Source organism: Falco rusticolus, chromosome 13 (assembly GCF_015220075.1).
Source record: "Falco rusticolus isolate bFalRus1 chromosome 13, bFalRus1.pri, whole genome shotgun sequence".
Lineage (NCBI taxonomy): Eukaryota > Metazoa > Chordata > Aves > Falconiformes > Falconidae > Falco > Falco rusticolus.
Window position 1 is genome coordinate 790,164 of NC_051199.1, and position 26,161 is coordinate 816,324.

A 26,161-nucleotide genomic window follows, 5' to 3' on the forward strand; every position below is an offset into this window, starting at 1 on the left:
CTTGGTTGTGTCCTGCCACCCCCCAGGGTTCTGTCCCCACCCTGTCCCCAGCACCCGATGCCTGCCTGGAACATCCAAAGACCTGGGGCAGTGAAAGGGACAGCAGGGAACCCCTGGGGACATGGTTGTGGGGACGGTTTGGGCCCATAATGGGGATGGCAGGGCCATAGGGACCCCTCAGGGCAGGGCCATGGGGACATTTTAGGGACAACAGGGCTGCGGGGACCCTTCGGGGCATGGGGTGCCCTCGGGGACGACACAGGGATCCCTTGGGACAGGGCCATGGGGTCCCCTCAGGGACAGCAGGGCCATGGTGACCCCTCAGGGCAGGGCCACGGGGACGCTTTGGGGACAGCAGGGACATGGGGACACTTCGGGGACGACAGGGCCATGGGGTCCCCTTGGGGACAGCAGGACCATGGGGTCCCTCGGGGACAGCAGGGCCACAGGGATCCTTTAGGGCAGGCCCATGGGGACACTTTGGGGACAACAGGGCCATGGGGACCCCTCGGGAAAGGCCTATGGAGACCCTCAGGACAGAGTCATGGGGACATTTCGGGGACAACAGGGCCACAGGGCCCCTAGGGACAGGGCCACAGGGACCCCTCAGGGCAGGGCCATGGGGACACTTTGGGGACAGCAGGGCCACGGGGACCCCTCGGGACAGAGCAATGAGGATACTCTGGGGACAACAGGGCCACGGGGACCCCTTGGGGCAGGGCCATGGGGACACTTCGGGCACGACAGGGCCACAGGGATCCCTAGGGACAGGGCCACAGAGTCCCCTCAAGGACAGCAGGGCCACATGGTCCCCTCGGAGACAGCAAGGCCACTGGGTCCCTTTGGGGACAACAGGGCCATGGGGACACTTTGGGCACAACAGGGCCACGGGTTCCCCTTGGGGACAGCAGGGCCGCAGGGCCCCCTCGGGGCAGGGCCACGGGGACACTTTGGGGACAACAGGGCCACGGGGACCACTTGGGGACAGCAGGGCCACAGGGCCGCCTCGGGGCAGGGCCACGGGGACACTTTGGGGACGACAAGGCCACGGTGGCCCCTCGGGGCAGGGCCAGGGGTCCCCGCGGGGTCCCCTCAGGGCCGCCCCTTCCCAGAGCGGCCAGACCTTCCCTCTCCGCCCCCCCCAAGATGGCGCCGCGGCGCCGCCGTCGCTCTCTGATGACGCAATACCCGCGCCGCCGCCTCTCCCCCGCCCTCCTGGAAGGTCGCTGCGCCGCCTCCCCCTGCCCCGCCTCATCCCGCCACTCCCAAGATGGCGGCGGCGCGGGGCTGCATACGTCATCAGAGCGCGCCGCGCGGCCCGGGGCGAGCGGAGGGCGGAGGGCGGCGGCGGCCGCACCGCCGGGGCGGACGGGCGCGCGGCGTGGGGGGCGGGGGGGCGGCGCGAGCCAACATGGCGGCGGCGGCGGCGGAGGCGGCGCTGGGACCCCGTTCGCCGCCCCCAAGATGTCGGCGGCGGCCTGGTCGCGCGCGGCGTGACGTAGTCAGGCCCCGCCGCCGGGAGGGGGGGCGGGGGAGCGGCCGGAGCGGCGCAGGAGGCGGCGGCGGCGGCGGCGGCGGCGGCGGCGGCGGCGGGGGGACCGGCCGGGGCCCCGGGGGGGGATTTAAAGGGACCATGTCCCCGGCGCGGCAGCTGCGGTGGAGGCCGGAGCCGGGCAGGTGGCGGCGGGTGCAGCAGCGGCGGCGCTGACGGGGAGCAGCCCGGCGGGCCCGGCCCCGGGGGGCCGGCAGGGTGAGTGCCCCGGACTGGGGGGGTCGACCCGGTGGAAGACAAAGCAAGCCGCTACCGGGGGGGGACACCCACGGGGGGGGTGGGGGGGGAGGGGAGGGGAGACTGACATCCCCCTCCTCTTACCGGCCCCGTCCGGGGTGCTGAAACGCGGGGTGGGGGCGCCCAGGGGGGGCGGCAGGGGCTGAGGTAACCGGGGGGGGCGAGGGGGGGGAAGGGCGGGCCCGGAGCCCGGCGGCCCGGGGGGGGGGGGCGTGTGTGTGTGGTGATAGGGGGCACCCAGGCGGCCGGGGGGAGCATTTGGGGAGGGGCGTGGGGGGGTGGGTCTGTGCTGAGGAGGGGACCCAGACGGTCGGGTGGGTGTTTGGGGAGGGGGGGGGCGGCCAGGCGTCCGACGAGCGTGGGGAGGGGGTGTGTGTGCTGAGGAGGGGTCTCTGGTGCCTCGGGGTATTTGGGGAGGGGGGTGTGTGTGTGCAGATGAGGGGACCCTGGTGCCTGAGCGGTGTGGGAAGGGGGGTCTCTGCCGAGGAGGGGTCCCTGGTGCCTGGGGGGGGGTGTCTCTGCCGAGGAGGGGTCCCTGGTGCCTGGGGAGGGGGGTCTCTGCCGAGGAGGGGTCCCTGGTGCCTGGGGGGGGGGGTCTCTGCCGAGGAGGGGTCCCTGGTGCCTGGGGAGGGGGGGTCTCTGCCGAGGAGGGGTCCCTGGTGCCTGAGCAGCGGTGGGACGAGGGTCTGTGCCGACGAGGGGTCTCTGGTGCCTGGGGGATGTGGGGAGGGGGGGTCTCTGCCGCCTGGGGAGGGGGGTCTCTGCCGAGGAGGGGACTGATCCGGACCCCCGGTAACGTTTCCCTGCGGCTCCCCACGTGCCGGTTCCCGGAGCTCGACCTCTGCCAAGCCCGTTAACCGGGGTGAAACGAGCCGGCAGCGCCGGTGACCCCCCGGATCTGTGCCGGTGACCCCCCGATCTGCGCCAGGAGCTTTTCCTCGACCCCCTCCGGCAGCCGGGGTGGCGTTGGAGCCGGCAGGGGGGTACCGGGGCCGCCAGCTCCACGGTCTTCAGCCCCCACAGTGGGGCTCGGCGGTGCCGGTGGGCTCGGCGGTGAGTTTTGGCACGATGCTGGGAATTCCCGTTTCCCCAGCACGTTGCTGGTGGGGAGTGGGCTCCGTGCCCGGTTGGCACCGCTGCCGCGTGGCGTGAAAACAAGAGCAGTGCTGCCGGCGCTCGGAGCGGCTTTTGGCTCGTCCTGGTGCATCCCGGTGCCGCCTGGAGCAGCTTTTGGCTCGTCCCGGTGCATCCCAGTACCAATCGGAGCAGCTTTTGGTGCATCCCAGCATATCCCGGTGCCTCTCAGAGCAGCTTTTGGCTCATCCCAGCTCGTCCCGCCTCATCCCAGCTCGTCCCGGTGCCACTCGGAGCGGCTTTTGGCGCGTTCCGGTGCCGCCTGGAGCAGCTCTTGGCTCGTCCCAGTGCATCCCAGTGCCAATCGGAGCAACTTTTAGCTCATTCCAGCATATCCCGGTGCTTCTCAGAGCAGTTTTTGGCTCATCCCAGCTTGTCCCGGTGCATCCCAGTGCCACTCGGAGCAGCTTTTGGCGCGTCCCGGTGCATCCCAGTGCCACTCGGAGCGGCTTTTGGTGCATCCCAGCTCATCCCGGTGCCGCTCGGAGCAGCTTTTGGCTCGTCCCGGTGCCACTTGGAATGGCTTTTGTCTCATCCTAGCTCGTCCCAGTGCCGCTTGGAGCAGCTTTTGGCGCATCCCGGTGCCACTCAACGCTGGATTTCCGCCCTCGGTGTGTCGTTTGGAGGAGCTGGTGTTCCCCATCGCCTCTGCTTGATGCTGTGAAATCCCTCTGTGGCAGCACCGACCACCCTGCAGCCAGATTCCTTCAGGATCCCAGCACCGGTGAGGTCCCAGATCGCAACAAACCCCCTCGGCGCAGGATTCGAGATCGCAACAAACCCCCTCGGCGTGGGATTTGCGACCGTTGGAGCAGAAAAGGAGGACACATCCCCCTGGGAGCTCTTTTTCTCCTTCCAGCTCTGCGATGGGGGGGGGGGGGAAAGCCACTTCTCTGCTAAATGAGCTCATTAACGGCGGGGAGGAACATCCCCGATTGACTGAGCATTCCTCATGGAGGGAAATCCTCCGGGATCGCAACTTGGACCCTTGGAGCTTCCCAGATCCTCCCTGAATTCCTCTCACCCCAAAATGCAGAGCGCTTGCTCCTTTTCGGAGTTGGACTTGGTGGGTACAAAGCGTTTCATCCGTCCGCGGCGTTGGTGCGGGCGCACCGGTGTTATCCCGGCACGGAAGAGGAAAAACGGGCACCGTCTTCCGGCGTTACAACTCCGCTCCACCAGGAAGAAGAAACTACACGGGGTGGGGGAGGAAAAAAAAAAACCCAAACAAAAAAATAAACACCCCACGTGGCTGGAATTTGCCGGGTTCAAGCGTGCTGGGAGCGAGCTGGACCCTGCGAGCTTGGCCATGACCTGACACGGAGGGGGAAAAAGTGGTGCTGTCCTCCTCTATCCTGATGGATTTCTGCCAGCGAGGAAAGAAAACAACCTGGGGGAGGGAAAAAAAAAAAAAAAATGCAGCTGGAGCCTGCCTAGCTTGAGCACACTGGGAACGCACGGGGTGTCGTGTGCTGGGCTGGGAGCTGGTGCAGGGGGTGAAAACCGGTGCTGTCGTCCTGTATTGTGACTCTGCTCCGCTATTTGAGGGGAGAAAAAAAATATAAATTGGGGAAAAATCGTGTAGCCACAACCTGCCCAGTTTAAGGGTGCTGGGAGCGTGCGGGACCCCGTGAGCTTGGCTGTGACCTGGTCTGGAGGGGGAAAAACTGGCGCTGTCCTCCTGCGTTGGGGCTTTGGTGTGCCACGGAGGGGAAAAACAAAAAAGAAAAAAACCCAAACCCCATGGGGGGGGGAGGGGGAAATCCGACGTGGAAGGAGCCAGGAGCATGTGGGATGTGGTGTGCTGGGAAGGTGCTGCGACCTGGAATGGAGGAGGAAAAGCCACCGGGACCATGCTGGGTGCTGCGGGCTTTGCCATGACCTGGGTCCAGAGGGGTAAAAATATTGGTGCCATCCTTGTCAACGATGATTCTGCTCTGCCACGTGAAGAATAAAAACCACGGGGGGGGGGGGGGGGGGGGCGCGGGGGAAATCCCCATGCAGCTGGAGCTGAGCGTGCTGGGTGCTGTGCGCTTGGCCGTGAACTGGCACGGAGGAGGGAAAAAACCTGGTGCCGTCATCCTGTGTTGCTCTTGGGGATGGAAAATCAAAATGTGGGGAGAAAACACGGGGGGAGAAAAGATGTAGGGAGAGAACACCCGTTGTAGCCTGCCTGGCTTGGGTGCACCGGGAGCGTGCTGGACCCGTGCGCTTGGGTGTGATGGGGGAAAAAACCGGCGCCGTTCTCCTGCATCGTGGCTCTGCTGTGCCACAGGTTTCTACCAGGTAGGCGAAAAAAACCCCACACCAAAAAAACAAAACAAAAAACCCCCCACAAACAAAACAATATGCAGAGGGGGGAAAAAAAACAAACCACATGGCTGTAGTTTTTCTGATTTGATCATGCCGAACCTGTGCGCTTGGCATCCAGCGTGGTGGGGGAAACACCAGTGCCGTTCTCCTGCATCGTGGCTCTGCTGTGCCACAGGTTTCTACCAGGTAGGGGGGAAAAAATAACATACAGGGGGGTAAAAAACAACATGCAGGGGGAAAAAAAACCCACACATGACTGTAGTTTTCCTGACTTGAGCGCACTGGGAATGTGCTGGACCTGTGCGCTTGGATGTGACCCAACGTGGTGAGGGAAACGCCGGCGCCCTTCTCCTGCATTGTGGCTCTGCTTTGCCACAAGTTTCTACCAGGTAGGGGGAAAAAAAAACCCCATGCCAGGGGGAAAAAAAAACCCCACATGAATGTAGTTTTTCCGATTTGACCGTGCTGGACCTGTGCGCTTGGCATCCAGCGTGGTGGGGGGAAAAACCGGAGCTGTTCTCCTGCATTGTGGCTCTGCTGTGCCAAAGGTTTCTACCAGGTAGGGGAAAATAAAAAAAAAACCATGCAGGGGGGAAAAAAAAGCCACAGAAACCCCACACATGGCTATAGTTTTCCCGACTCAAGTGTGCCGGGAGCGTGCCAGACCTGTGCACTTGGCTATGACCCGACGTGGTGGAGGAAAAACCGGCGCCGTTCTCCTGTATTGTGGCTCTGCTGTGCCACAGGTTTCTGCCAGGTAGAGGGGGGGGGAAAAAACCAAAAAAGCATGCAGGGGGAAAAAAAACCCGCATGGCTGTAGTTTTCCCGACTTGAGCGTACTGAACGTGTGCACTTGGCATCCAGTGTGGTGGGGGAAGAACCGGCACCATTCTGCGGTATCGTGGCTCTGCTTTGCCACAGGTTTCTACCAGGTAGGGGGGGAAAAAAAACAACAAGCAGGGGCAAAAACCCACACGTGGCTGTAGTTTTCCCGACTCAAACGTGCTGGGAGTGTGCCGGACCCGTGCACTTGGCTATGACCCGACGTGGTGGGGGAAAAACCGGCGCCGTTCTGTGTTGTGGCTCTGCTGTGCCACAGGTTTCTACCAGGTAGGGGGAAAAAAAAAAAAACAAAAACAAACATGCCAGGGGAAAAACCACCAAACATAGCTGTAGTCTTCCCGACTTGAGTGCACCTGGAGCGTGCCAGACCTGTGTGCTTGGCTGCGACCCAGCGTGGTGGGGGAAAGACCGGTGCCCTTTTCCTGTATCGTGGCTCTGCTTCTGCCACAGGTTTCTACCAGGTAGGGGGAAAAAAAACCCAAACTCATGCCAGGGAAAAAAAAACAAACCACATGGCTGTAGTTTTCCTGACTCGAGCGTGCCAGACCCGTGCACTTGGCTGTGACCTGACATGGTGGGGGAAAAACCGGTGCCATTCTCCTGCATCGTGGCTCTGCCGTGCCACAGGTTTCTACCAGGTAGGAGAAAAAAAAAAAAAAAAACATGCCAGGGGAAAAAAACCTAAACACATAGCTGTAGTTTTCCTGACTCGAGCGCGAGCGCACCTGGAGCGTGCCAGACCTGTGTGCTTGGCTGTGACCCAGCGTGGTGGGGGAAAAACCGGTGCCCGTTCTCCTGTGGTGTGGCTCTGCTCTGCCACAGGTTTTTGCCAGGTAGGGGAAAATAAAATAAAATAAAAAAAAAAAAAAGACAATAAAAAAAACCTCCAACAAGCGGGGGGAAAATAACCACACATGGCTGTAGATTTCCAGTTTTCCTGACTCACGCACGACTGGAGCGTGCTGGACCCGTGCACTTGGCTGCGACCTGGTATAGTGGGGGGAAACACCGGCACCATTCTCCTGTATCGTGGCTCTGCTGTGCTACAAGTTTCTACCAGGTAGGGGAAAAATAAGAAAAAAAAAAAAAACCAACACAAAACCAAAAACAAACAACATGCAGGGGGAAAAGAACCACACATGGCTGCAGTTTTCCCGACTCAAGCGTGCTGGACCCATGCACTTGGAGGTGACCCAGCGTGATGGGGGAAACACCAGTGCCGTTCTCCTGCCTTGTGGCTCTGCTTTGCCACGGGTTTCTACCAGGTAGGGGGGGGAAAAATCAACATGCGGGAGGGGGAATATCAACAAGTGGGGGGAAAAAAACCCACACGTGGCTGTAGTTTTTCCCGACTCGAGCGCACCTGGAGTTGCCAGGTCCCATGTGCTTGGCCGCAAGCTGGCACGGAGCAGGAAATAACGGTGCTGTTCTGCACCGTGGGTGCCACAGGTTTCGTTTGGGGAAGAAAAAGAACATGCAAAGAAAAAAAAAAAAATTACGTGGCGTGAGTGTGCCAGACCCCGCACCCTTGGCCGTGAACCCCACGGAAGGGGAAGGAAGCAGCGCTGGGCTCCTGCGTGGTGGTTGTGCTCTTCCAGCCGTGGGGGGGGGGGGGGGGGGAGAAATCACACGAAAAACCCAAAAATACACCCCAAGAAGCCCAAAACCCACGAGGCCAAAGTCTTCTGCAGGGGAACCTCTGCCGGGAGCCGTTTGGCCTGGGGAAAGGCCCCTTCCTCTTGACTTCCAGGGAAGGCAGCGATTGTCCCCACTTAACCGGTTTAGCATTTAAATTGTCCCAATCCTGCTCCGCCTTTGCATGGCTCTGGGGCGATGGGCTGGGGGAAGGGTTTGAGCAGTCCAGCTCCCACCCTTGAAGCCAGCAAAGCTTGGGAAGCGAGCGGAGCTTGGGAAGAGGCTTTTTCAACTTTATGGTGAGTGCTTGGGTTTTTTTAGGGTGCTGGCGCAGAGCAAGCCAGGGAAAAAAATAAATCTCCCCCTTTCCCCGCCCCCCTCCCCCCCCCCGGTGAGCTTAAAAACACCCAGGCGGGTTTTGAGGGAGAATATTGGGTTTTTAGGGAGCGCCGCTGGCATGGCAGAGAGATGCATCCATGTTTTGGGAAGGATAAAAGGGAAAACTTCCCCCCAAAAATCTGGTGGTGGTTTTTTGTTGTTTTTTTTTGGTGAGCAAGGTGGGGGACATGGCACTGGCGTGGTGTGTCCCTATCGCCCGTCTGCGCTGGCTGGTGCTGGTGGGGTTTGGGGTGCTGGTGGGTGATGCTGAGCGCGATGCTGGGGTGGGGAATTTGGCGTCATTCCCAGCGGGGGGGGGGGGGTTTGGCCCGGCCACGGCGAGACACGTTTCGCTGAGCAAAGGTTTGGGCTGAGCACCGTGCCAAGGGGATGCTGAGCTTTACCACCAGGGAAAGGAGGCAGCAGCTCCCAGTGGGATGCCAGATTCTGTCCCACACACCCCCAGAACTGCAGTTTTTAAAAATAAACCCGTTTTTGGTGTGTTTGTGGGGTTTTTTTGTTTGGTTTTTTTCCCCCGTTCTTGCCCGGACGGATCCCCCTTGGCTCGGGGATGTGCCGGGGTCTCCAGCCCAGCTGAGATGCGGCTGCAAGGAAAAAGGGAAAACTCCACGATGGCTTTACCCCGCCAGACCCACGGGGCTGCCATCTGGCCCATCTTGTCCCCTACCAGCTCTGCCGTGTATTTTCATTTCCCTGCAGCGGGGTGACACGTTTTGGGGTAACTCCTCGCTTTTTGACAGCACGCCGGGAAACCCTGGGAGAAACGCCGGTGCCGTGCCGGCTGCCGGGCTCCCATCCTGCTGGCACCACACCAGGTTCTTCGATGCTTCTTGCCAGCAGGATGGATGAGCCACCATGGCGCAATGGGGGATGGGGTGGAAAGGGGATGATGTGCGTGTCCCACTGGATTTAAACCAGTTACGGGTGATGCCACGATCCGCTACTTCCCTCCGGTGAGCTGGTGTTGGGGAGAGCAGGTGGCTTCATCCCGGTGGAGCATCCCTCCTCCCGGCTCACCAGCGCCCAGCCAACACCGTGGCAAACTCCTAAACGTCCCCAAATTTGGGGTTTGCTTCCCCCCTAAAAAAACTCCCTTGGATTTGGGGGAAGCCTCGGAGCGGTGCCCCTCTTCGGGGGCGAGAGCATCCCGCTGGCACGGCGCGGCCGTCGGGTACCGTTTTGGGGTGATGCCAGAGCAATACCCGTACAAACCAACGCCAGCCGGAGCAACCGATCCTCCTGGATGAAAGACCGGCACGCAGAGCCAACATTTTTAATGTATTTAATTGAATTTCTGTTTTCCTTTCTTAATGGCAAACTCGCCCACCCTGGCTCCGGGCATCGTTCCCCGGGGAAGCGACTGGCACCGGCTGCTCCGGGGTGGCCGCTGGGCATTGGGGTTTGCTCCATCACTCTCCTCCCTTGGCCCCGGGGTGGGGAAACAGCTTGTGCCAGCTCGAATAATTCCCTCTTCATTTGCATTCTTTACCTTGAAGGTATTTATAGTCTCTTCTCTGCCTTCTCCTTCCTCACCAGGGTAAATTTAGCTCCTTCGCTCTCCTCCTGTGCCTTTATCCTCTGGTGGAGCCGATAAGCCTGGCTTTTAGCGCCTCTTTCCACCTATTTTTCCGCTTCTCCACCCGCCCCTGGTCAGGATTCAACCTGCCCTGCAGAGATCAGGATCTGGAGCACTTTTTTTTTTCTTTTCTTTTTTTTTTTCTTTTTTTTCCCATTTTATTTTTTTCCACCCATTAACCAGCGGCTGTAGCAGTGCTGGGTGGTAGAAAGGTGGTTTTAGGGTGATGGGTTGGTTTTGGGGGGGATCCACACTTGGGTGGCCAGTACCTGGTTGGCCTTCAGGGGGGTCCCCCCAACCCTTCAGGGGTCCCCCAGTATGATAGTACTCCCCTGTTCTATCCTCTGGAGTTCCTCCAGGGAGAAGGATGTAGGGCAGCATCCCAAAATCTCCCCCGCGCCCTAGTTTTGGGGGCTGCCCCCCCCGATTTTGGGGCAGCCGCCCACAGAGCAGAGCTCCCAGGGGTGCAAACCGTTAGCTTTCCCTGTACATTGAATTTTTTTGGGGGGATAAATAATCAATTTGAGGGCGACGGGGTTTTCTGGGGCGTGTGCGGCGGGATGCCGTTCCCCTGGCTAATCGCAGCACAGAGGGGAAAAAAAAATAGTTTTCTGTCGAGGAAAACCAGCACTTTTTGGGGTCCCTCGACTCCAGCAGGAACCTTACGCCGCAGCAGCTACTGGCAACGCCAATTTTTGCAAAGGGGAGAGTGATGGACCCTGATGTCCTGCCCAGTTTGGGTATGCGGAGAGCTTTGGTGACCATGGGGAGGGCACCGAGACCGTTGGGTTTTCTGGCACGCAGCCGTTTCTCCTCCGCGTCGGCAAAACGAAGCCTCTTTATTTTTATTTTTTTTTTCTCATTTTCTCCTCTTTTTATTTCTTGTAGATTTTGCCGGCAGTCCCTGGCCACCAACCCTCCTGAGTGCCGGCGCGGTACTTTTTGCCAAGTGACACAGCACAATCGGCGAGGGATGGAGAAAGCTGTCCCTAATTTCTCAGAGCGCCAAGGAGATGGAGGCAGAGCCCTGTTAATGACACCGGAGCCAAACGAAGAGACTTTTCCTGCCCTTGAGTGCCCCCAAGGCGAAGAACGAAGAGCTGCTTTCCTTCAAGACGCAAAAAAACCCCTGGAGAACCCAGTTTTATCTGGGACGTCGGTCGAAACAGAGACGGAGCTTGAGGAAGATGCTTTCTACGCCGTGGATGATCTGGCGACGATGAGCAGGGAGGGGAAGGGACCCTCCGGCGCTGAGCTGCGCCCGTTGCAAGAGGACCCCAACTTCTTCTCGTCACTCTCCCGCCAAGAGCCTGACGTGGCCCTGGAAGCGCACGACGTGGCCGGTAAGTCCCCAGTTGGCGCCGTTGGGGTGGCTTTTTGGGGGATGGGGACATCTCCTGGTGCTTCGTGCGTGGCTGGTGGCGCTCGGGTTGGTTCGGTTGGTCGTGCCGGGGTGGCTTGCGGTGAGGTTCTCTTGGTGTTGATGTTCCCCAGTTCTCGGCGTCTTGAGGTGAAACGGGAACCACGGCACGGTGAGAAACACGTGGTTTTGGGGGAAGGGAGGATAACAACCCTCGGCCGTTGTGCCGTCACCCGGCCTCAGCACCACAAACCAGCACAAAACCCGGCGGTGGGTCAAGCCAGTGGCTTTTTGGAGACCCCTCATCTCCTCCAGCACAGCGTTGGGACCCCAAACCAAAGGTGTCCCCTAGTAGGGATGATTTGTCCATCCCTGTGCGAGGTGGCTGCGTGTCGTTGTGGGGACTGGTGCCACAGTGGTGACCCGCGCGGTTTCGGTGTTGCTGGTGAAGCCGTGACCTCGCTGAGCAGAGCAAAGCCGTGCTGCCTGGCCTGGCCTGGCCGAATTCATGAGGGTGGTGGGGGACAAGGAGCTCCAGCAGGGACCGGTTGTTCCCCAGTGCTGGTGTGGAGCTGTACTGGGACACCCTTGGCGTTGTGAAATCCCCCCCGTCCATGCTGGGTGCTCTTGCAGGGGATGTCCTGTTTTGGCCTGGGGGATCTTCTTTGCTCATGGGAGACCCTGATGGGTCCATCCTTGGCGTGGCTCTGGAGAAACTCTCCTCCGAGGGCTCTTGGATGGTTGAGGGTGTTGTCATGGAATGGGTAGGGTTGGAAGGGATCTACAAAGATCATCCAGCCCAACTGTGGCTGTGGGCAGGGACACCTTCCGCTAGACCAGGCTGCTCAAAGCCCCGTGTGACCCGATCTTGAACACTTCCAGCCATGGGGCATCCCCAGCTTCTCCGGGCAACCAGATCCAGCATCTCGCTGCCTCATCATAAAACACTTCTTCCTTACGTCCCATCTAAATTTATTCTCTTCCAGTTTAAAACCCTTGCCCCTTGTCCTACAGGTCTTGGTATGAAAGTCGTTCTTATAAGCCCCCTTTGTGTGTGGAAGGGCTGTGAGAAGGTATCCTCAAAGCCTTTGCTTCTCCAGGCTGGACAACCCCAAGTCCAGCAGCCTTTCCTCATGGGAGAGGTGCTCCAGCTTCGTGGCCTCCTCTGGGCCTCCTCCAACATGTTTTTCTCCACGGGGCTGCTCCCAGCCCACCAGTTTGTGGTGCTGGGGGTTGCCCCCACCCTTGCATTTGGCCTCCTTCAACTTCACAAGGTTTGTGTCCCATCGAGAAGTCACGCTGGCTGGTCCTCCTAGGTGACATCCCTTCCCTCGAGGTGTCCGCTCGGTTCGGTGTGACCCACAAACCTGCAGGTGTGCTCGATCCGTGTTGGTGGCGGAGCTGTCAAATGGCACTGGGCCCAGTACAGACCCTCGAGGGACTCCACTTGTCAACTGGTTTCCACTTGAACATTGAGATGTTGAGTGTAACGCTTTGGATGCGGCTGTCCGGCCAGTTCCTGGCCAATTCCTGGTCGGTTGCTGCAGATTGTCCCTAAATCCCTGGTTGTCCAGCACCTGTCCCCTACCTGCTGGGGAGGATTAACCCTCTCCTGCCTCACCTTCTCCATCAACTCCATGCCAAGCACTGGTCAGGTGCCTCTGCCATCCTGAGTCCTACCTGAACCATGCCGGTGCAACCCTCCCGTTCTTCCCCATCCCTGGCTCCTCACTGGGAGACAAGGTGGATGATGGCCATGGATCCCACCACTGGCCAGTGACTTGCCCCGTTGCTTGTCCCCTGGCCTGTGGGTGGCTTTTTCCCTCCTCTGAAAGTGGTGACAACGGTGGAGTCGCCAGGGTGGAGTCGCCAGCTGCAATTCTTTTTTCGGCCCCGGGACAGGTTTGCCCATCTCTGCAAACACCAGTTGACTTAAAACCTTATCTCTTGCCCCAGGCAACCTGCTCGGTGACTCTGGCTGTTATTTCCCCACCACAAGGTGGGTGGGAAAAGGACCTGGTGGCATCTGGGAAGCTTTTCAGCTCTTTGTTCCACCACTGTGGTCAACGGGTGGAAAGTTAACCCCAGGGGGTTGACGGGTACGTTGAAAGGAGGGAGTTGATGCCCCCAAAAGTAGGGAGTGCTGTGTCAGGAGAAGGAGAACGTCCCCAGTTGGCTGTCCAGCCTGGATGGGAATGGGTGGTGGGGCTCAGCTGGGGTCCCGGGGTGCTCCAGCCTTGCTCATGGACAGACTTCAGGGGGTGCAGGCCACCAGCACCGCTTCCCAGCTCGACACCCCAAGGTGAAAATGGCCCCAAAATGCCCCAAAATAGGGGTGAAGGTCTATGGGCCCCGTGGGGTGGGAAGACCCCACACAAATGCTCGCCCTGCTGCCCCACTCAAGGTTTGGGGGCTTTTCCGTGGCCTTCAACAATGAAATGGAATTATCCCGGCATCTGCCGAGTGCTGGTGGCCATGAGCCGGAGGTGGCTCCGGCAGCTGCCGGGAGGTTTTTGGTTCTGAGCAGAGTCCACGGTGCTGCCGGAGGGGTCGGCAGGTGACGGCTGGGGGACATGTCCCCACCGGTGGGGTGGCTTTTGGGGTGCCCTCCGCGTGCGGCATCCCCCACAGCAGTGGGGTGTCCTGCTGGCGTGCCGGAGGGTGCTGAGCTGGTCCCAGCAAAGGGGCAGAATGCAACCCACGAAGGATGGTGGAGAAAAGCGGGGTGCTGCCCCATTCTGCCCGGTTGAGAGGTTTTCCCATCCCCGCTCGTGGTCCCTGAACCGTCACCCTAGTTTTGGCTGGGGGGGGGGGGGCACGTTCCACCAAGACCCTTCTGGGGGCTTTTTGGTGGGCTCCCCTCCTCTCCTGGCTCTCTTGGGGGGGGGTGTTGGGGCTGCTCACCGGGATTATTGCACATCACGGGGGCTCCTCGGAAGCATTTTGGGTAATTTCTTGGGGGGGGGGGGGGGGGGGGGGGGCGTCAGTGACGGGGCCAGAGATGCTCCAGCCTTCACCCCCTTCCTATTCTGGGGTTCAGTCCTGTGTCATCCCCCCCGCCCCGCCCCCAGCATGATGCAGGGGTGCTGGTTCCCTGTAGGACCCCCCCCCCTCCCTCCGAGCAGGATCCACATGGCTCAGCCTTTATCTCCAGGCTGCGGTTTCCTGAATCGCTGGTGCCCTTATCAACCCGCACCGGGGTGGGGGGCTGGGGGGGGGCCCATCCAGTATCAGTGGGGGGGCGGGGGGGGGGGTGTTCTTCTTCGCTGTTGCTGGGTTCTTTCCCCCTCGCCATGCTGACAGCATCGTGGCCGTTTGGGACTGTGCCCCCCCACCCCCCCACTGGTCCCCCCACGTCCCAGGGGTGATGGAGCACGAGGTCGGGGGTGTCTGTGCAGGTGAGGGGCTCCGGCAGTGGGGGGGGGGGGGGATTTGGGGGAGGGGACGGGGGTTGGGGTCATGGCTTCACGGGGGGGGGGGGGGTGGTACCCAGCTCCTCCCAGCGCTGGGGGGGATGCTGTGGGGTCCCCGATTTGGGGACATCCTGCTGTGGCAGTGTGGGGTGTCACTGGGGTCCCCAGTTTGGGGATGTCCTGCGGTGGCGGTGTGGGGTGTTACTACAGTCCTGGTGTCACCAAGGTCCCCAATGCAGGGACAGCAGGATGCTCTGGAGATGCTGTGGCCGTGCATGGTGTCACCAAGGTCCCTAACACAGGGACACCCTGCTCTGGGGGTGCTGTGACAACGTGGGGTGTCACTACAGTCCCTGTTGGAGCAGTGAGCGGTGTCACCAATGTCCCCCATGTAGCAGCACGTGGTGTCACCAAGGTCCCCGATGCAGGGACACCCGCTGTGGGATGCTGTGGCACTGTGGGGTGTCACCAAGGTCCCTGATGCAGGGACACCCCGCTGTGGGGATGCTGTGGCACTGTGGGGTGTCACCAAGGTCCCTGATGCAGGGACAGCAGGATGCTCTGGGGATGCTGTGGGCACTGTGGGGTGTCACCAGGTCACCCGATGCAGGGACACCCCGCTGTGGGGATGCTGTGGGCACTGTGGGGTGTCACCAAGGTCCCCGATGCAGGGACACCCCGCTGTGGGGATGCTGTGGGCACTGTGGGGTGTCACCAAGGTCCCCGATGCAGGACACCCCGCTGGGGGATGCTTGGCACTGTGGGGTGTCACCAAGGTCCCTGATGCAGGGACAGCAGGATGCTCTGGGGATGCTGTGGGCACTGTGGGGTGTCACCAAGGTCCCTGATGCAGGGACACCCCGCTGTGGGGATGCTGTGGCACTGTGGGGTGTCACCAAGGTCCCTGATGCAGGGACACCCCGCTGTGGGGATGCTGTGGCACTGTGGGGTGTCACCAAGGTCCCTGATGCAGGGACACCCCGCTGTTGGGATGCTGTGGGCACTGTGGGGTGTCACCAAGGTCCCTGATGCAGGACACCACCGCTGTGGTGATGCTGTGGCACTGTGGGGTGTCACCAAGGTCCTGATTCAGGGACAGCAGGATGCTCTGGGGATGCTGTGGCCATGCGTGGTGTCACCAAGGTCCCCAGTGTAGCAGTGTGCGGTGTCACCAAGGTCCCTAACACAGGGATACCCCGCTTTGGGGGTGCTGTGACAACGTGGGGTGTCACTGTGGTCCCCGTGGCATCACGCAGTGCCACAAGGTCCCCAACACGTGCTCGCCACACTGGGTGGGTGGCAGAGCCCTGAAGCCCTGTAGCAAGTCAGCGCCGTGGGCTCGTGCCCCCACCGGTGCCCTCCATCCCAGAGCTGCTGTATTAATTACCCAAATTAATCAAGGCGAAACATTGATTTAATAAGAGATCACTTGACGAAGGGAAATAGCATTTGCGGTCCTGGCATGTCATTATTGACCTGAAACGTGCTGCTCCCGGCGCGGCAGCTGCCAGATACCTCTTGATTTAACTAAATCTTCTCTTTTTACACCTTATAATTTATTGATTTGCTGGAGCAGGATCAGCGTCCGCTTCTAATTGCATCAGAGATGAGGTTTGATTCGGTCTCAATATTTTAATATCCCCGGTGTCGGCCTTGGCGTTGGATTTTATCTGTCGTGGGAGCGGATGGGAAAGCCTGAACTGATGCATGCTGTGAGGTTCCACCAGGTGCCAAACTGGGACCACTGGGAAAACGCCCAGTTCAGGTACAAACAGCTTGTGTGCTTTAGCTAAAAAGGAGCGTTTTCATCCCAAATTGCTTTAATTGACCCGCCGTGACGGGCATCTCAGGGCTTTCCCGTGCTGCAGGCGGTGAAACCCAGCCACAGCATCATTTATTCCCAATTTAGAGCTTTTTATGGTTATTTTGATTGCAATTGCGGGGAAGGCATTTTCCGTTTGGTTTGGGGTTGTTTCTAGCTCAGGGGAGAAAAAAGCAGCAGGGATTTTTTTATTTTATTTTTATTTTTTATATATTTTTTTTTCTTTAGGAGCCAGGTGACTAAATAAATCCACCATGTCTTTTTCGGGGATGCGATGCAAAAGGGCTGGCAGAGAACCAAAGCCCACAGGCTTGTTCAGCACAGCACCCTGTGCCACCTTGTCCTCTTGGCAGGGGGTTTCTAGCAGGAACAACCCCCGCCCCATCCTGACCCCCCCCCCCCCCCCCCCCCCCCCCCCCCCTTGGGGGGACATCACTCCTTCGAGCTTCCGCAGGGATGCTCAAGTGTTCGCAGCATCAGGTGGTGCGGCTGCTGGAGATGGAGAAGTTTTTACAGACTTTTTTTTGTTCATTTTTTTTTGGTTTTTTTGGTTTTTTTTTTCTTCTTGCCCCATTGAAGAAGAGACGATGCCGATGCCGGGGAAGGGAGGTAGGGGAGGTGCTCACGCGTCGGGGTTTAATTTATACAGGTCTGACAGCGAGGACAATGCCCAAGATGGACTGCATGTGGCAGGGGCTGAGGCTCAGCCTTGTCCCACCTCCGTGTCCCTTTTGTTTCTCCACCTATTTAATTTTTTCCTCCCCCCCCGCCTTCTCCTTTCTTTTTAATCCCTTCTTCTGTGTCCCCTCTTCATCCCTCTTCCCTTCCCCCTCCGGTCCTGACTTGCAAGAACCGCTGTCACGGGCCAAGAGCCTCTTTTAATTCATTCCTCCCAGCACCGTTAAGGAGCTCTCAAAGTTGAGATCGCTCGCGGGAAAGGCTGATCCCGACGCTTGGAGATCCCCTCCCCACTCCAACGTCCACGTGCACGATCCAATTATTTTATATACGGGTTGGGTTTTTGGTTTTTTTTTTTTTTGTGTTTTTTTTACCCCTACGGGAATGAAGCTCAAGAGCCCGCTGGAGCCCAGAGTCACGTTGAGAAGCCCGGAGGAGGATGCTCAGAGCTGTGTTTTCCAATTCCCATCGGGAAATCGAGGGGCAGGACACTGCGTTTGGGAGGTGGAGGTGGGCTCCGTGCCCAGGGAACGATCCTGGGGGAAGGCACTGGCTTGTCGCAGCAGCTGGGCGCTCACTGCTCCCATGGGGCTGTAGGTTGTAGGTAGTATTATTTTCTTTTTCTGTCGGAATATTCTCTTGGAAAGTAATTAAATGGCAAGAAATCAGCCGCCGGGGTGTGACAGTCGCTGGTGCTGTGTGTGTTGGGATGTTGTCCCCATCTGTGTTTCCAGCCTGGAGTGGTTTGGGGACAACCCGTTCTCCAGTTGGCAGTAATTTTGGGTTTTAATTGCTGCTGGGGATTAACGGTGCTCATCTCTTTGGCCGCATCCCATTCCGTGGTGCTGAGAAGAGCCTGGGTTTGTGGTGCCGCTGCCCGGAGGGTGACGTCTGGCTTAATTTATCTTAAAAGAGAATAATCTCAAGCTGCATGGCTCCATCTGTGACTCAGTTTCCCCTTGCACTCCTGGCAAAATCCTGCTGCTGTAGAGGGGGAGGGATCCAGGCTGTGCAATTGGCTCCTCTTGCAAAATGGGGATAAATCCAGCAGGATTGGGGATGGTGGGAGCCCCGCGGCGTCATCTTTTGGGTACTCATGGAGCATGTCCGTGTGGATGTCCTCGGTCCTGGCCTCTGAGGCGTCACCACCGTGTCATTACTAAAGCAAAGCTCGTTAGACACGGCAGGGGCATCCTGCGGAACGGGAGTTGCTCTCCAGGCTGAGCAGAAGGTGCCACAGGGATCTGATGGGATGAGGGAATCACTGGGATGAAATGTCCTGATTTTTTTGTGGGGGTCGGTGGCACCAGTGACAAATCACCCTGGGTCAGGCTGGCTCCTGATCCACGTTGCCACGTTATCCAGCTCCTCACCCACCCCGGAGCCCCTCTGGGTAGGGGGTGACTGTCCCTCCAAAACCATGCTCATCCTCCACGTGGGAAGCGGCGGATGAAGGCTGAACGACTCTCCCAACCTCCTTCCTTCTCCCGAAAATCCTGCTTTTCCTTTCAGAAGAGATGGGAGCAGGGAAGCGGGAGCAGGGAAGAGGCCAAAGGTGTTTTTTCTTTGATTTGGAAGAGCAAAGTTTGCACGGTGCTTGAGTAACCGAACCACAGCGGAGCGGATGGAGATAAGGAGGGAGCAGCTGGAAAAGCCCAGCGGTGGCGGGGGTCGGTTGTGCGGTAGGAATCCATAAATCCCGGTGGCAGGTGGATGTCTGGATCCAGGGATGCCCCAGCTGGATCCTTTGGCCATTGGGCTCAGCCTCCCGCTCATGCTGGATTGAACCCTTCAGGTGCTGGAAAAGCTGGATTTAGGCTGTATGGTGGTGTTTTGTTTTGTTTTGTTTTGTTTTTCTTTTTTCCTGGATTGTGCCATGAGGATTTGGAGATGGAGATGTTCCAGATAACCTGGCGGTGCAAGACGTCACGAAGGGCTGTGTGCTGCTGACGTTGGGTAGCAGGCATCAAAAATTGTTGCAAACGGCCAAATTTTTTTTTGTTTGTTTTCTTTCCTGGCTGCTTTGCAGGGCCCTGAACCAGTGTTGGATTTGGAGTGGAACGGGGAGACAGCCACAAATTGTGGGGTGTCAGGTTGGGGGTGGAGCCGGCGCGTCGCTCTGCTCCCCACCATGACACGGACGTGGCCGGAGGGGCTTGGTAAAGCTCGGCCAGGATCTGCACGCTGCTGAGCTGATCCAGACAGATCCACCGCTAAAAAAAAATCCTCAATAATTGTCATTTTTGAGCCATGCAATGCTCATCCGGAGATCTCGCCAGTGTTTGAGCATGGCCAGTCTGGCGATAAATAAGTTGATTTTGTTTTGCATTAACCTGGATGATGCTGAGTGGATGTGCGTGGTCTGATCGCAATTTGATGTTAAAATAGTGAAAAATAAAATATTGAAAAAGTACCTGCAACCCGGAGGGGCAGCACCCACCTGGTGCCACGGTGGGAGCAGCTGGAGAAAGATGATTTTTAGGATGCGTGATTTGTAGCACTGGGAGCCAGTGGGAAGGACCTCAAAGCATGAAACACCCCTGGGGGGGGGGGGGTTGGTGGCTTGGCTGAAGAGGTGCCAAACTGGTGGCATTTGGTGGCTGGGGTGGACTGCTGTCCCCCAGGGAAGGTAAAGGATCCTGCACATGCCCGAGGTGGAGAACTGGTGTTGGGAAATTGCACAAAATAATGGTTTAACGTCATTTCACCGCAGCCTTTCGTGGTGTCACCCTGTCCCCGAGCGCGGCACTGGCATCGGGCTCATTTCGTGGCCACCGACAGCTACGAGGGAAGGGATGGAGGAGGGGAAGCGGCGTTGGGGGCCACCACGGCAGGAGGGTTGGTCCCCTAAACTGGGTTTTGAAGAGCCATTTCTACCGTTGCTCAACTGTTGCTTGAGTCTGTGTGTCTCAGTCCGAGCTGCCACGGCCAGTGTTGGTGCAGCCACGTGCCCAGGGAGACACCAAAAAAAAAACCAAACAAAAACCCCAAGAAATTGGTCCTTATCGTCTTCTGGTAGATATTCATGTGGTTTATAAGCCTAACCCTTCAACTCTGCCTTAACCAAGTCTTAAATTCTTTGTCGTGGAGCAGCGTGTAGGAGGGTCTTGAGATGCTGCCGTCTACCCCACCTCTTCCCAATCTCCATCGTCGTCTACCCCACCTCTTCCCCATCGTCTCCTCCGTCGTCGTTCCAAAGAGCATCTGGCCGACTTGGCTCAGGGGTAGGGACTTGCGGATGAGAGGCGGGAGCGCAAAGAGCCGGAGCAGTTGTGAAGGGGAACCTGGAAAATACAATTAACAAGATGAGGAGGTCAAAGTATACTCAGCCCTGGCAGAGCTGGAGTTTTGTCCTGGATCTGTGCTTCGGTGGCAAGACCTCGTGGCACTGTCTTAGTTTTAATTGTGAAGCATCAGAGTGAGTTTTCGGGGTGTTTTGGGGGGAAAACGTGTTGTTCTCGCAAGGTGGGGGGTCCCCGTGCGAAGAAGTGCTTGGGTGTAGGAAATCATGCTTTGATTTACTCTTGGCTTGAGCAGAGAGCTCCAGGTGCCTTTAAACCTTTTCCTGGAGTGGAGCAGCTCACGTGTAGCCCATCCCAAGGTGTGTTTGCCAACTGCTGGGCCGTTTTTTGGGGGTTTTTTTAATTTTTTTTTTTTTTATGACCTGCCTTTGAACTCCATCCAGAAAAGATAGGCGAGTCATGAGACCAGCCACCCAACGGAGGTGCAGCTCTTGCTGGTCTCACTTTAACTCTTTGGGACAATCCCTGGGGCTCACATCCAGTGACCTTTTCCGAGGTTTCTTGCGTGGGCCAGGGGCTACCCCCAAAATTGTGGTTCTTTTCCAACGTTGCCTCCTTCCTCGCTGGTGGTGGGTTGAGTTTGAGCTGTTGGCTTTCGACTTTTCTTTAACTGGGAGGTTGAGCTCACAGTCCTGGTAACCTTCCTGGCTAATTAACTGCTTCGTCAGCCTCAGCCTGCGAACGGTGCCAGGAAAGATGTCATATTGTTGCCTAGCAAATAAATAATTGAATACTTGAGGCCAAGACAACAGGCAGGGCTTAGCTGGAGCTGGGATGTGGAGTACAGTTGGAAACCCTACATTTGCATGGAAAAAACCCCAAAAAACCTATGCTACGTCTCCTCCGACACAGCTCTCTGCTGGGAATCTCTTCCCAAAGACTTTTGGGGTTAGTAGCTTTCCACCCATGCCATGGGTGACCCCCAGAATGAGGGTTTGGTGGCAGCGCAAGGGTGGTCGCTCGTGAGCACACTGGCGTTCCGATGGGATGGGAAGGTGGGTCGTGACGTGCTCCTCAAATGTGCCGTCGAGACACCAGGGTGAGTGTCCTTCCAGGTGTTTTCTTGCCGTGGGTGGTCCCTGATAACCCAAAGCTGTGGTCCTGAGTGGGCCAAGTGTGGTGAGGAGGGGTCCTGGCTGGTGCTGGCTGTTCCTCCTGGGTGCTGGGAGAAGGTTTCGCACCCGTGCTCGCTCACGGTGGTCCAAGGCATGGAGCACCTGCCGTGCCTGTCTTTCGGTGTCTATAAATAACCTCCTGAATCCAGCACCCCCCAAGCAGCCTCTCTCCCCCCTGTGCCGTCCCTCGTGCTTAACCGGGCCACGGTTTAAAAATAAGCCAGGGGCAACACCGGGCAGAGCCGTGGATTCTCCTGCCGCCTCCTAAAGTAGGACGTGGCCCAGTCTTTCTTCTCCACTGGGCATTTCTGGGGAGGGAGACGTTCTGTGCTGGTGCAAACTTGGCTTTTGGCCACGAAAAGCCAAGTTTGGACTGGGGGAAGCGAGGTGTCAATGCGTCGTGGCTGCTGGGTTGGGGTTTTTTGGGGTGGCTTGCTTCCATCCTACAGCCCACGCTGCTCTCCTGCTCAGTCTAGGCTGCCAGATACCTCAAAAACCTCAGCAAGTGGCCAAATCTGGGTTTGTTTTGGTGGTTGTTTTTTTTTTTAATGTTTTTTTTTTTTCTTTTTAATTCTCCTCGATATCAGGGGGATAAAAGCTCTTCAGGGATAAGTGGCTGTGGCAATGACCCCTTCTGCAAAAGCAAAGTGCTGCTGGGTCAAGCTGGGGATGGAGATGCCGTAACCTTCTCCCAAGCCCAGCAGAAATGAGCTAATGCTTCGGTGTGAGGCCACGTTCATCCTTCTCTGGAGTTTGCTGCTGCTGAGAAAATGAAAGTTGTGTTTGCACCGTGTCTCCTGCAACACCACGTCTGGCCGGTACTGTGGTGAATAATAAAAAAATAATTAATTTTTTTTTTTTTAAAAGGGTGTTAGCAGCAAAAGGACTAAGGAAAACATTAGTTTGTTACTTGATGATGCCAGTCGCCTCATAAATAGAGATGGAGATAAGGCAGAGACGTTTCATTCCTCCTTCACCCTTGGCTTTAACGCCAGCGATGCGCCCTGGGACCCTGTGGAACCCATGGCTGGAGGACCACGAGTAGGGGGGGTGACAGTCTCCCAGTTGACTTTGAACTTGTGTGGGATTTGCTGCAGCAGCGGCGTGCACGTGAGTCTGCGTGGCTGGGTGGGATTTGTCCCGGGAGAGTTGGACGATGCCATTGTCAGACCTTGGTGTCCTTTCTCAAGGGTCTTGGGACGCTGGAGAGGTCCCAGTCAAGTGGAAGCCAGCAGATGTTACTCCTGTTCCCAAGAGGGACAGGAACGATGACCCTGTAATTACCTGTTGGTCTCACTTTGGTGCCTGGTGAAATTATGGAGAAGGTTTTTCTGGGAGTTCGTGGAAAACGCTTGAAAGACGGTGCAGGCATCAGTCAAAGCCAGTGTGGGTTCATGGAGGGAAAGTTACCTCTTCCAAACGGGGTATCCTTTGGTGACGAGGTTACGGACAAAGGGAAGGCAGCGGATGTAGTTTGGGGGGATTTTAGTGAAACTTTTGATACTCCAGGAGGATGCTCCTGGAGAAGACATCCAGCAGGCACCTAGACCAGCCCAAAACGCCTCGGGTGAACAGTTGGCTTGAAGGGTCAAGCTCAAAGTTACAGTCAACGGGGCAACATCTGGCCGGTGGCTGGTCACTAGTGGTGTTCTCCAGGGTTTTTTCTCTCTTCAATGTTTTTATCGATGACGTGGATGTAGGAGTTGAGGGCACACTCAGGAATTTTGTTGGTAATGCTAAATTAGGAGAAGCTGTTGACTCCCTGGAAGGTAGAGAGGCCTCGTGGAGAAGTCTCAATAGATCGGCACTGGGCAGTCCCCAGCTGTATGGCACTGGAAAAGGACAATATCCCAGGTTCTGCACCTGGGATGGTGTCATCTGGGATACAGGTGTAGATCTGGGGGCAAGAGGCTGGAGCACAGCCCTGCTGAGAGGGAGCTGGGGCTTTTGGCCCACGGGAAGGTCAACAGGAGTCAACCATGTGGCCTCATGGCCAAAAGGGCCACCCATACCCTGGGGTGCATTAGGCACATTGGAGCAAACTGAAAGTCGTGGTTGTCCCACATCTTGGTGTGACCTGACCTTGAGTGTTGTGGGTGCTTTGGAGCTCCACCATTTTAAGGAGGACAGAAGAACATCAGAGAGGGCAACAGAGATGGTGGAAGGACTCAAGCAGAACCTTGGGAGGAGTGGCTGAGGCCATCAGGGTCGGTCAGCCTGGGGATGAGGAGGCTGAGGAGGGACCTTATCGCTGCCTCCAGCTTCCTTGTGATGGCCAACGGGGACGGAGGTGCTGATCTCCTCTCCCAGGTGCCTGGCGATAGGACGTGAGGGACCAACTTAAAGTGGCATCAAGGGAAGTTCAGACTGGCCATTGGGAAAGAGTTTTCCATGGAACAAGCTCCCCAGGGATGAGGTCATGGCTCCAAGCCTGCTGGTGTCCAAGAAGAGTTTGGAGAACGCTCTTAGATACAGGGTTTAATGTGTAGGTTGCCCCGTGTGGCATCTGGAGTTGGGCTCGATGATCCTTGTGGGTCTCTTGCAACACATGAGGTTCTTCGTCCTTTTGTTGGGACACACTGGGGTCATGCCAGCTGGTGCTTTGTGGTTTTGGGGAACCTAGCTGGGCTCAAGACAGACCTTCTTGCCGCGGAAGCGTGGTGTCCTTGTTGGAGGGGAGCTGGTAGCCCCTACCCCACTTGGATTTGTCTCTAGGGTGCAACGTGGAGCTGAGGAGGTGCTTTTCTTCCTCCCCAACAGCTTTTTTGTCCCACTCGTAGCCCTCTTGTCTGGTGCTTTCCTGGAGTTTTGGGTTGTCTGTGTGGTTAAAATTCTTCCTTTTCTTGCCGTCTCCCAAAAATGTCTGTATCCGTGGGAAGAGACTTCTGGGGCTTGGCCATCAAAGACACCCAGATGTCAAAAAAAAAGGATTAGTTTAAGGACGGAGGAGCTGGGGAAAGTGTTTCTGGTTGGTTTGTGCTGGACTGTCCCTTCTGAGACGTCCGAGCCCTGGGTAGGGACTGAAAATATTCTCATTTTATCCCTATTTTCCAGCAAGCATTGCTGGCAGCCGGTCTTTTCTCTCTCATCCCGGGGCCAGAGTGCTCCTTTTCCACCCTGGGGTGTTTAGGAGCCCCCAGCCCTTCTCTGTGTAGGATGGTTGGGTGGAGGAAGGATCTCAGCAGCTTTTTGGGCTCTGTCCCTGCATTACTGGAGCCTGGCACGTTCCTGCGTGGACGGCGAGATGCTACCGGGCAAAACCATCCAGCGCTGCCCTGTCGCGCCAAGGTGGCCCCGAGACCCCGCGCTGGCACCAAGGACCGAATCCATCCTCTTGGCTCCGTTGGGGAACGCGTCGGCTCTCCGCAAGGCTTTGCCCATGGATGCCGTGCGTGCTCCAGAGCGCTTCCAGCACGTACGCCATCGGGATTCCAAAGTATTCCCAGATCTTCACGGTGGATGGTGGGTTTCTGTGATTGGAAAGGACAGCTCGTTATGGGCTGACAGCAAAGAACAACGAGGAAAAGATCCCTCAGGAGTCTTCTCCGTGGCCTTATAGCATCCAAACCAGCCTTTGGGGCTCTTCTCTCCTAATATTGCAGTACCAAAGACCTTGTGGCTTCTCGGGGCTCCTCCGCCGTTGCTTTTTTAGATGATTAAACCACCGTTTGGAAGCCAAAACTTGCTGGCAGACGGAGGGAAAAGTTGATGGGGGGTGAAAGACGCAGGAGTTGGAGGGACCAGGAGCGCAAAGGGGTTGTGGATGTGAATTGCCTGCATTGATGGCTGGTAAAAAAAACACTACCACTTTCACGGGAGCAGCCGAAATCTGCTGGAAATTTAATAGAGATGGATCCAAACAAGATGAGCTTGCAACAGAGCCTGGATGCCTTTCAAGCAGCTTGGATAGAAACTGTTCTTTCATTAGATGCTGGACGTCTCCTCTGCTGACGAGGAAAGTTTTTCTGCCTTTCTGCCGCCGGTCACATAAATCTTGCTTAAAGCTGGAGGGAGTGGAGCAGGACCTAGAGGATGAATTTGTATGGAGGCCTGATAACTCTTTAAGGGAAATAAAAATAAATGAAAGGTTTTCAAGGATCAGCCTGAATCGCCTCTGAAAAGGCTCCATTTGGGATCTTAGCTGCAGGTAAAAGACTTGAATGGAGGGCTGGCACCCTCAGGCAGTGCTCTGTCTGGCTTGTCTTTGTTTTTAAAAGGGTTGGTAATGGGGGAAATGCAGAACTGGGAACAACCCGTGGGGGTAGAAAATACCCTGCAGGCGCAGGTGCTGCAAAACCTGGTGCAGGGAACGGACCAGGTGCTGGATGTGGGACCCACAGGCAGCCAGCATCCCTTGGAGGGACCGGGGGCGGGGGGGGGGGGGGGGGGGTGTCTACCCACTGCAATCCCATCCCGCCGGATCAGGGGGTGCAGCCAGGGAGCCCCCAGGGCTTTAAGCGGTGAAGGCATGGCCAGGTTCTATGGAGCATCCCCAGCCAGCCAGCTCTTGTGGAAACGCACTGGGATATGGCTCTGGAAATGCTCTGGGATACGGCTGGGTGCAGTGCCAGCAGCTCAGGGCTGTACAGGGCAGGGATGGTTAAGGAGAGCTTGTGAAAAAAAGCTTTTTTGGGGGCGTCAGGAGGCTTTTCAGGGCCATATCCCGGCTTTTCAGAGCCATATCCCTGCAGCAGGCACAGGAGAGCAATCAGCGTTTTGGAGCTGGCGTTGCATCTCGAACCCATCCAAAGCCCGGCGCTGTTTTCTGGAGGTTTTCCCGGG

The 26,161-nt window shown here is 57.5% G+C and overlaps 1 protein-coding gene across 1 annotated transcript in view; it reads left to right on the forward strand.

Annotated features, from left to right (window-relative positions):
• Nucleotides 1-1,411: 1,411 nt before the first annotated feature.
• Nucleotides 1,412-26,161, forward strand: part of WIZ (WIZ zinc finger) — a 62,143-nt gene continuing 37,393 nt past the window's right edge. The window contains 3 exon segments of the mRNA XM_037407086.1: nucleotides 1,412-1,519; nucleotides 1,521-1,750; nucleotides 10,578-11,032. Of these exon segments, the coding sequence (XP_037262983.1) occupies nucleotides 1,412-1,519; nucleotides 1,521-1,750; nucleotides 10,578-11,032 (793 nt within the window).